Raw genomic sequence first — 11,078 nt, forward strand, 5'->3', positions numbered from 1 at the left:
ACCAGGGAAGGACATTGTTTGTGACTCGGTCTTGTTTTATTTCTTCAGTCCGTAATATCTGCCACTGATTATTTGATAAGCATTTCGATCTACAAGTGTACGTGCATAACCTAAAAGTATATTTTTCTTCTAAAAATGGGAAAAAAATGTTTACAGCCCGGGCTCTCCTCTTGCGCAGAGGAGTCGTTCTGGGCTTATGAAGGGATACCAGCAGGCTATATGAAGGGGTGAAACGTTCATTAATCGTGATTTAGTCTTGTTTTCTTTCTTAAACCCATACTATCTGACACTGATCAATGCTAATAAGCATATGGCCCTACCAGTACATATAATGGTGTTTATATAATAAACAATAATTATAATGTCAATAGCTGTTTTCTTTATCATTTGTGCCTAACTGTTTTCACTGTAATTGCAAAAATATGTCATCTGTAATATTGAATGTTTATTGTTAGAGCTAAGATCAAATTTGTCATTTATTGTCACAATTAGGTGACTATAGTAACAAGTCCTGTGATGCTTGAAACTGACTTTGTATGTTTTGAATTTAGAGATTCATCTGCGATGTATCATATTAATGTATGACCGTGTAAATAAACAACTGACAATCCGTGTTGCTGCTTTATGTAGTTTGGTTTCTGTAAAGAGATATAAATACCAGGGAGATGAGTAGCCTAGCACAGCAGAAAGATAATTATTCTTTAATCCAGTGTGACTGGTTTGGCTGGCCTTTTTGCTTTGTCTACTCTTAACGAAGGAAGAGGAAGAGGAAGAGCGGGCAATTGAGTTGTTTCTTGTTTCAATGTTGTCAGAAGGTATAAGAACATGGTGTAAAATGATTTTGCATACATTTTGTATACCGAGATGTTTTGCAGTACTCTAGAATACGGAACAACAGTAGCTAGATTCAACTCATTGCAGGCACTATAATGTTGGCATTCTAAACAATTGACTTATTTTGAATGTCTTATAAACAAGCAAACCAAAGACTCCTTGTAAAGGTACTGTAACGTTGCCCGAGTGCCGCAAGGCTTGGAACAGGACACACAGACTTCCTCGATCTAGTGAAACATTTATTAACATAAAACACAACTGACGACGGTGGCATTCACAAATAGACAACGGTTTTACACAACGTGAACATTCGACGAGGGTTAATATACATTAACATTTACAAAGGCGAACCCCGAGGCACGCACTGGTGGGGGTTTAAAAAGACGAACATAGACAACAATAAACCCCGCGCAGGTGCGCGCCATCAGGGGGGTGTGGCTATCGACAAGGGTGAACCCCCCCAGCACGCCATACCAGCAGGCCTAGCAGGCCATACCACGTGACTCCGGGGGGGGGGGGGGGGAAGCGGGTTGGGAAGCGTCCCGTGACAGAATCCCCTCCCAAGAGGCGCGGCTCCCGAAGCGTCCAAATCCGGGACAGCGAATTCCAGGCTACCGTGCCCACCCAGTACAGGGCGGGCCAGGTGCCGCCAACAAGGCAGACCTCTCGGCGGGAGGGAAAAAGGCAGCTTCCCTGTCTTTCTCAGGACAGTCCGATACACTTCTAGTGACGTTGCGCCTGTAAACACATAAAAGGCGCACATGCACACAAACAGGAACGCCTTTACACAAACACAAGGCGCTGTGACGCAGCGTCCGCCCTCAGCGCAGGTGCGCAAACGTGTCCTGAGCCTCAACGGACACGCGGGGGTGCACGTCCGCCCCGGTTCCAGACGTGCAGCCTCCGCTAATGGTCCTCTCTTCACCAGCCGTTCTAGGAGGCAGCTTGCCTCCGAGGCTTTGGGCGGACTCCTCCAATCGCGCTGACGAGTCCACAGAGGGGGAGGAACTCGGGCTTCAGCCCTGCCAGCCGGGGATCCCGCTGGCTCCACAAAACCATCCTCTTTACGGTCCTCGTGGAGCACATCGGTACTCCTCGGCCCTGGCACGAACGCCACAAGCCCCCCTCAAGAAATTCCCGGTGGTGTTCCCCTCCACCTCAGGAGTGCACGCAGACATTGGTCGCAGTCCTCTCCCGCAATATCCAGAGATCCAGGCGGCAGCGCGGGAGGTGCCTACGCACTTCCAGCTAGGAGGTCCGTCTTGCGCCAAGGGAGATGGCGTCCTGTGGTGGTTGGCCATTCTGTAACGTTGCCCGAGTGCCACAGTGCGTGGAACAGGACGCACAGACTCCCTCGATCTAGTGAAACATTTATTAACATAAAACACAAATGACGAGGTTTAACATACATTAACATTTACAATGGCCAACCCCGAGGCGCTCACTGACGGGGGTTTAAATAGACGAACAAACACTCAACAATAAACTCTGTGCAGATACGTGTCATCACGGGGGTGTGGCTATAGACAAGGGTGAACCCCCCTGCACGCGGCGGGCCGTGACTGGGGGGGCGTCCCGTGACAGGTACAAAGCAAGTTTAGTATCCATTCATATTGTGTGCGCGCTTTAATCTGAAGATTCCGATCCTTGCACATGCATATGGAATTAACATCTTCTATATGCTAAAATTAGTGGTTTTTAAAATGAACTGGAAACAACTTGAGTCAAGATACAGAAAACAAAAACAAAAAAAAAGTGCTGACTTTGATAGGTTTAATCGACAAGTTAACATGAAACAATTTAAAGAAAAAGCCTGTTTTAATCTCACTGCATAATAATATTACTTCTTTATTAATCTCACTGCATATTACTCTCTCTCTGCATTACAAGTTCACAACACTGAAGAAATCATGTCCAGTTTATATTTAATCAGTGTAAGGCAACATGAGCCGTCATTATTATTTAGCAACCAGAAAATATATAAGCGTCATGAAGAGCAGGGTCACCTAAGAGCAGGGTGCCTGTCCCATCTAAAAAGATGAGTGTGGGGTTCTGATAAAGGCTAAAGTGCACAATATACCACATAATTTAAAGCATGCTTTTGACATTAAAAGTTAAAACTTACAGAATTATCATAGTTCCTATGCTTGACTGACATCAACAATTAATCTCAGCTAAAGCACTATGAGAAGGGGATTTAATATCACACAGTGATGTTTTCCAAATAGAAAAAGAGCAGGATGGAAAGAGCGAGACAAGGAAACATAGTGAGGAGAGAGAGACAAACACACAAGCAGAAACTGACGAGATCTTGCCAGGCCTTTGGCATTCGCCTCTGATGAACAAAGGCCAACACGAAGGCCAGGATGTCAAAGCTAACAACACATGCCAGGAACCCCAACGTAAGATGGATGGATAACCCTCCACTGACTGTTTCCATGCAGGTCTCCCCCTTGTAGCCAAGCATACAATTACAGGTTAGCAAGCTTTTCAGTGTCACACATTCATGATATCCATGGCAACATTCAACTCATCTGGTTCTGATCCATAATAACATTTTTCAGAGGGTTGGAGGTGAGGTTGGGCATATCACATTGTTGTTGGGTTTTTTTGGTTTTTTTTTTGGTGCAGCAGGCCAAAACCTCTACAAGGAGACAGAGCCATATTACACAAGTTTGGTCATTTCACTTCAAAACCTATCAGCGTGGCTAGATTCACTGTGTTTAAAGCTGACACAGAACTGCCCAATATTTTGACAGTGACATTGCATTTGTGAGAATACACAAAATTAAGTGTTCATCAGTTTGCCAACAATATAAATGTAACTTTCCTTTCTGTGACATATAAGCACACATCTTAAAAATAAAAAAAATCAAGCCATCACACTCTACATTGCAAGGTACAATATACCTTAAACATCTGGAACTTTTGCTTGTTAACAGCAAAACACCAGGCAATATTCTAATATTCAAAACACTAGGTAACACCAGGCAAACACTAGGCAGTATTCAAATCAAAATTGATATTTGGTATTCCTGAATTCCTTTTTTGTGCTGTTCTTTGAACAGAACTATTCACAAACCAAACTTAAGTCCAAACCTTATACAATTATATAGTTAGATATGTTTTAAGATATACCTATACACTCCACAGTTGGAAATATTGCATACAACTGAATGACTGCTTGTAAGTGTTGTGGTTGCAGCCTTTAACCAAATCTTGCAGTTACAGTTATATTTTTATGTTAACTAACAATTTTTACCATACATTCTGATATCAACTGAAGAACACAATATATACCCCTCACACTGTTACTGATTTGATTAACAGTTTACAAAGGCAGATTAAAAAACATGTTCAGGAATCAGAAATACTTATTGATCACAAAATTACTGGCATTGAAGAATCAGTTAGTTGCCTGGTTTTGGACAAGGCTAAAGACTAAATACATCTGAATACTTCACGATGGTGAAGTTTATCATTACTGTAAGTACTCCAGCATGACAAAAAACGTTTCCTTAACCAAGGTTAGTGATTCAGTGACTGTGTGCTATCTAATGATTATGAATAAAGATGGTCATCCATTATGTCATCTCTGAGGTAAGCAAAAGGAGCCACTAGAGTCTATGTTCAATCCGAATGAGAAAGACAAGATCACGTTTTGATGGGAAGGAAGTTAGTTCACTCTGATAAGTACTGTTTACATGTACATTTACTTACATTTAAGGCATTTAGCAACGCTCTTATCCAGAGCATCTTACAAAAGTGCTTTGTCATTTACTCATAGAATATATCCTAGTACAGTACAGTATGTTAGAGTCCAACATACAAATGAACTAGAATACTGTAGAAATACAGGGATCAATGCTTATACCTAGAAGTACAAAATACATAAGTTCTATCTTAAACAATGATAAGTGCAATAAACAATAAGTGCTAGAGTTTGTTAAACAACATCCGTGTAATAAACAATACCCTACAATAAGTACTAATTTATTTAGTCAATATGGAAGCAGGGTCAGTTGTCCTTTAAATATTCAGCAAATAGATGGGTCTTCAGTCTACGTTTGAAGACTGCAAGGGACTCTGCCGTCTGGACAGCAAGTAGGAGTTTATTCCACCATCTTGGAGCCAGAACAGAAAATAGTCTGCTTGTGTTTGTTACTTGCCTTCCATGAGATCTGAAGCAAGGTATTTCAAGCCAAGCCGTACTTGAGGTTCGAAGTACTCGAGGTACGGATCGAGCTTTGACCATTGACCTCATGTATGAAGGGGCTGGTCCATTTTTGGCTTTGTAGGCAAGCATCCAGGTTTTAACTCTGATGCATGCAGCTACTGGAAGTCAATGAAGGGAGCACAGCAGTGGAGTAACGTGTGAACTTCTGAAGATTGAAGACCAGTCATACTGCTGCATTCTGGACAAATTGTAAAAGTTTGATGGCTCCTAGAGGAAGACCAGCAAGTAGTGAGTTGCAGTAGTCTTACTTTGAGATCACAAGAGACTGCACAAGCACCTGGGTAGCTTCCTGCAGGAGAAAAGACCGAATCCTTCGTATGTTACAAAGGAGAAATCTGCAAGACCAGGTTAGATTTGAAACATGAGTTGAGAATGGCAACTGGTTGACCAAAGTTATGCCCAGGCTATGAGCAGTTTTGAATGGTGATACCAGGGAGTTCTCTAAGGAAACTGTGAGGTCATGGTAAGGGTTGAGAGTACCTGGAATGAACAGAAGCTCGGTTTCACTGGGGTGGAGCTTCAAGTGGTGGGCTGTCATCCATGATGCAATGTCAGTCAAGCATGCAGACATAAGTCTCGAGACCTGCGTGTCAGAGGGTGGAAGAGAAAGAAATAATTGAGTGTCACTGGCATAGCAGTGGTTGGAGAAATCATGAGAAGATATTACATCACCAAGAGAATGAGTATACAAAGAGAAGAGAAGGGGGCCTAATACTGAGCCCTGTGGAACTTGTCTACATGGTTTGGATGTGGATCATCTCCACGTTACCTGCTAGGACTGTCCCTCCAGATAGGACTGAACCCATCTGCAAACAGAGCCAGTCACACAAAGCCTGGAGAGAACAGAGAGAAGAATGTTGTGGTTCACTGTGTCAAACGCTGCCAAACGATCTAGAAGAATTAAAGCAGATGACAGTTTGGCAGCTTTAGCAGCATGAAGTTTCTCCGTCACTGCTATAAGGGCTGTTTCTGTAGAATGTGCCGGTTTGTAGCCAGACTGATTGGGATCATGCAGCTGGTTCTGGGTGAGGAAAAGAGACAATTGATTGTAAACTGTTCATCCAAGGGCTTTTGAGAGGAAAGAGAGAAGTGATACCGGTCTGTAGTTGATAACGTTGGAGCAGTCAAGTGTGGCTTTCTTGAGGATTGGTACCACCCTGGCGGTTTTGAATGCAGTTGGCACATATCCAGAAGATAAGGAGTTGTTGATGATGACAGAGATGAAAGGAAGCAGATCTCTTGTGATTGTCTGGAACAGAGTGGAAGGAATTGGATCCAGCAGACATGTAGTCAGATTGCTGGAAGTCAGGAGTCGAAGAATTTCATCTGAGGAGAGAGGAGAAAAAGAAGTCAGAGATTTGGATGCTAGGGAATGCATACTGGTTGAAAGAGTGGGAACAGAGGAAAGTGATCAGACCAGTGATTAGACCAGTCCTCAAACAGAATTTGAAGTGATCTGACCAGTCCTCAGCTGACGCTTGCAAACTGACACTGTCATCTGTGCCAGAGGAGACCCAGCTTTAGCCCTGCCCTGAGGGCCAGTCCATGAAATATTAGAGGGAAAAAATGCATTAGTTCTCAAATCAGTTCATTAGTTCTGTTTAAATCTGTTTAAATTAGTTCTGATATTTTTTTTTAGAAATTTAAGAAATTTACAAAATTTCCAGGGCAAGATTATTAAAAATTTAAATCATTAAAAGTTCTATTGTCTCTGATAATTGATTTATTACGATTGTCCTTATTTCATTTCATTCATTAAACTTTGCTAAGTGTAACCTAGAGGTTTGCAGGAACTTCCTAATAATGTGGAGAGCGAGAAATAAATAGCACATTATTCACCTTTCAACTTGAGAATAGAGATAATTAGTAAATAGATGAATAAGGAAATAAATTCCCCTTTGAAATTTAATTTTATTAATGTCCAGTACAGGATAAAATCTCTGTACCCTGAGTGTGGAATAGTAAAGTAATGGCAAATGACCTTTATTCTTGACGTAGTGTGTGAGTCAGGGAGCGAGAGAGAAATCGGAATCTGAGAAACTAAAAAAAAAAAACTATTAAATTTGGAAAAATCTGCCAAATTTATGAGAATTACAGCCAATTACCTTTGTGTCATCTCGAGACTAAAAATCCGCATTTGGTCTTATTTGTTGTTGTTTATTTTGTGTGTCACTTTCCCGTTGCGGCTACATGAACCGTGTTGTTATTGGTATGGTGTGTATTTGAGGTGCATATTTCTTTTTTTTTCATTGCAAGTGATTACCCTAAACAAGCACTAAAAATAGCCAAATTGAACTCAGATTAGAATCAATCCTCAGTAGGGATGATTAAAATAAAGCTTGTTAGTCAAAGTAAATTTCAAATTCAAATAGGGAACAAAAATGTAATAAATTCACTAAGAACGAAAACATGATTTCAATCAGACCTGTAAGATCGTGTTTTATTTTCTTCGATTAACTGCAATAATAGAATCTTTCCATTATTACTTTCACTGATTTTCTATTTTCTTTTGATTGTTCATTGTTATGAAGAGAAAATTATTTCCTTCAGTAAAGGAAATTAACCATAGACTTAGTGTCACGGAACGCTCGCCTCCCGCGAGTCACGTGGTTTGGTCCGCCACGTGCAGTGGGAGGATCCTCGTTAGTGGCCACGCTTGCACACACCTGCGCCTGTCTGTGTATTTAAACCCACGTCAAGGTGTGCAGCGTCATTGGTCATTGCTGACGTAACCGTGTTAATGTGGTGTGTTGCTGTTAATTGTAATGTTAAATGTTATTCTCATCATTGTTAGTTGTATACGTGTTTATCGTGGTTTTTTTTAAGTTACCCGTTACATGTTCATGTTCTTCGTTTGTAATACATATGAGTGCCGTTGTCGTTATATGTTAATAATAGTTCGTCCACGTCGCTAGAGTCTGTGCGTCCTGCCCCTCCCCCTTCGGCACTCGGGTCACTAAGCGTTACGCTTAGGTTTCAAAGTCTTAATGTTCCTACATTACCACTCTCAGGAATCTAGCCTACTGGTCCAGTACACCTTACTTAGCACACAGGTGTTACCTAAGCATCAGCAACAGTGTGCGGCTGATATACTGTCATAACAATTATGAGATACAATGAAAGTTTTAATCCCTCACTCTGTCCCTGTTCTCCTGAAATCCCCTTTAAACGTTTCTGAAGTGCATCGCTCCACCCTTGGTCCTACCCCTCTCTAATTAGGGTCCTTCTGGTTGTGGTTTGCATTACATACATAAAACGTCACAGTGGGATTGAACAGAAAAGATAGAAATAGACTCGCTCACGTTGCTTTTTACATAGGAAACTGCTGACACCTCCTGGTTGAACGCTGATATTGAACTAAAAGATACGGTAAATGATTGTCAGTATAATGCTAGTACGGCCAATTTACACACTTCGTGTCAGGTTTTTAGACAAAAAATGATTGCTTTGATGGTTTTCAAGCACCATCCTAAAACCTCTCATTTTAGCTCACCTCAACCAACATAAGCAGGTTTATATATTTACCCTGATACCTTGTTCCACTTTTATTTGCTAAAACACCTGCATTCCTTTTCATGTTTCGCCTTTCAACACCCACCGCTAGATGAAGAGCAGGAAAAGCAGTGTTGCAGTAATCACAGTCATATGTATCATCATTTCGGTTGTTAGGCTCACTCTCTCTCTCTCTTCAGCACCCAGAGTAACCCTGCACGTGTGTGTTAATATGTGCTAAATATTGGCAACCCTACAAACCACACAGTTACGTGTTAGGTGGCGGTATATCTGCACTAAAAGAGTTCACAGAACACAGGGTAATTACAAAGGTCCAGCCTCAGAGTGCAATTCTCACTAGTGTTACCACAACTACTGAAACCCCTTATATCCACCAAAACGTCTGGCCTAGCCTTAATAGACCATGCGGACCCCTGGAAAGTTGATATTTTGACTGGTCTTTGAAGCTTGCGACTGCATCCTGGACCTGACGTCAACAGAACCACGTTATTTGACATTATTGCCGGACACTCTAGCGATCTGGTTCTGCAACAATGAATATGGGACATACGCAGGTCTTTCACCACATCGAGGCGCGTTTATCGTAATCTGCAGGATTGGTAATACGTTAATAACCAAATAGTTACGACTGCTCAAACTATAATCGCGACGTCTCTGGTTGCGCACCTTGGTCTTGTGGTGATAGCTGGAGTGAAGTCCTGGACCGATTACCCACCAGGGTGGACTGTGTCGGGAGTCGGTGGTCCTCTCGTTTTCTGCTCGGGGCCTGTTACAGCTGGATTACTGGTCGAAGGAATATAGGTCTGTTCATTATTTCCAGATTTGGGCAATAATGCTTCATAACGCCTTTGTCATATAACACATGATTTTAACATAAAGTGTCCACAAACGATAAAATTACACATGAGTACATTCTATGGTATCATAGGTGGTATCAAAATTCTAAGATATTATAGGTGCAATATATGACGTTACATAGAAACAAATTTAGGAAATGTAAGTTTTCTTCTAAGCAACGTAAATCATATCTGACATATTGGGCACTATAGTAAAGTGAGCTGGAATGTTTGTTTATATACAGAGATACCCTTTTCTTATTTATTTATCTTACAGAGATTAACCATATATATTATCTCAACCTACCACTGCAATCACACAACAAAACCACAATTAAATAGACTCTTGAAAACAAAGCTTTTAAAACATGAAAGCGACGAAAACCAGTTTTGGTCTGAATTGCATGCATTTGACTCGACAGTGACACCACACCCATCGTTCCGGGGCAATAAAGGTAGCTACGTTAGAACACGGATCCACCCCAAGTTTCAGTCTGACATCTTTATACGAATTTGCACGATACCTAAGAGCTAAAGCGCGTGAAAGTGATTGTAGGCGTTCTCTGTTTATCATCTTCGAACTTGACATGCGGACCCCGGGTATTTTGATATTTGGACTGGTCTTTTCACCTTGCGGATGGATCCTGGATCTGACAAGCACTGTAGCGGCCAACTGGCGCACTCTAAACAATGTTGCCGGACAGTCTTCAGATACTGTAGTGAACCAAGGAATATGGGATATTTGCAACACTTTCACTACATCAACTCAAGTCAACTGTAATCTACGAAGCACAGACACAGTATATTTCAGTAACCAAATCATACCGATTGCACAGGGTATGATGGTGGCCTCGTTGATTGTGACTGCTTTTGGACTGGCATTTGTAACGCCTGCAGCGCGATGCTGGACAAACCAGAAACCACGGTGGGTGCTCGCTAGCATGGGCGGCCTTCTTATCTTCTGCTCGGGCGTTTTGACCATTATTCCCATCGCGTGGTACACTCACTTACTGCCCAACCTCAACACTTCTACCACCTTTATTAATCCCCAAAATCGGGACATACGAGTGGGATACTGTATTGTCTTAGGCTACATTGGGGGTATCATGGAGGTCCTGGCGGGTATTGTCATATTCATTGGGATATGCAAATGTTGCGGAGGTCGAAACCGCGGAGAGTACCCCCAATCTAGACCCCCAAGGACCACTACCAGACCGGTGCGACCGACACCACATCCAAGAGTGAACGTGCCAAGAAGCATCAGCTCGATTAGCAGTTCCAGTGTCCCGTACTCCAGGAATACACGTGACGACGACTTCGATTTTCCACGAGCGAAAGGTCATCACGGAAAAGGAACGGTCAATCCGTCATACAGTGGAAGACCCTACGATGCAGATTTATAAACCAGGGAAGGACATTAGTTGTGACTCGGTCTTGTTTTATTTCTTCTGCCACTGATTAATTGATAAGCATATCGCTCTATAAGTGTACATGCATAACCTAAAAGTATATTTTTCTTATAAAAACTGAAAAAAAAATGTTTACAGCCCGGGCTCTCCTCTTGCGCAGAGGAGTCGTTCTGGGTTTATGAAGGGATAACAGCAGGCTATATGAAGGAGTGAAATGTGAATAACCGTGAATAACAATGTGTAGTTCAA

General features: G+C 42.0%; 1 protein-coding gene across 1 annotated transcript; it reads left to right on the forward strand.

The window, feature by feature from the left end:
• Positions 1 to 9,980: 9,980 nt before the first annotated feature.
• LOC113576756 (claudin-23-like) lies at positions 9,981 to 10,846 on the forward strand. Its single transcript, XM_027009043.2, has one exon. The coding sequence runs from the start codon at positions 10,008 to 10,010 to the stop codon at positions 10,821 to 10,823; it is 816 nt and encodes a 271-aa protein (XP_026864844.2). The 5' UTR covers positions 9,981 to 10,007; the 3' UTR covers positions 10,824 to 10,846.
• Positions 10,847 to 11,078: the final 232 nt, after the last annotated feature.

This window comes from Electrophorus electricus, chromosome 17, assembly GCF_013358815.1.
Source record: "Electrophorus electricus isolate fEleEle1 chromosome 17, fEleEle1.pri, whole genome shotgun sequence".
Lineage (NCBI taxonomy): Eukaryota > Metazoa > Chordata > Actinopteri > Gymnotiformes > Gymnotidae > Electrophorus > Electrophorus electricus.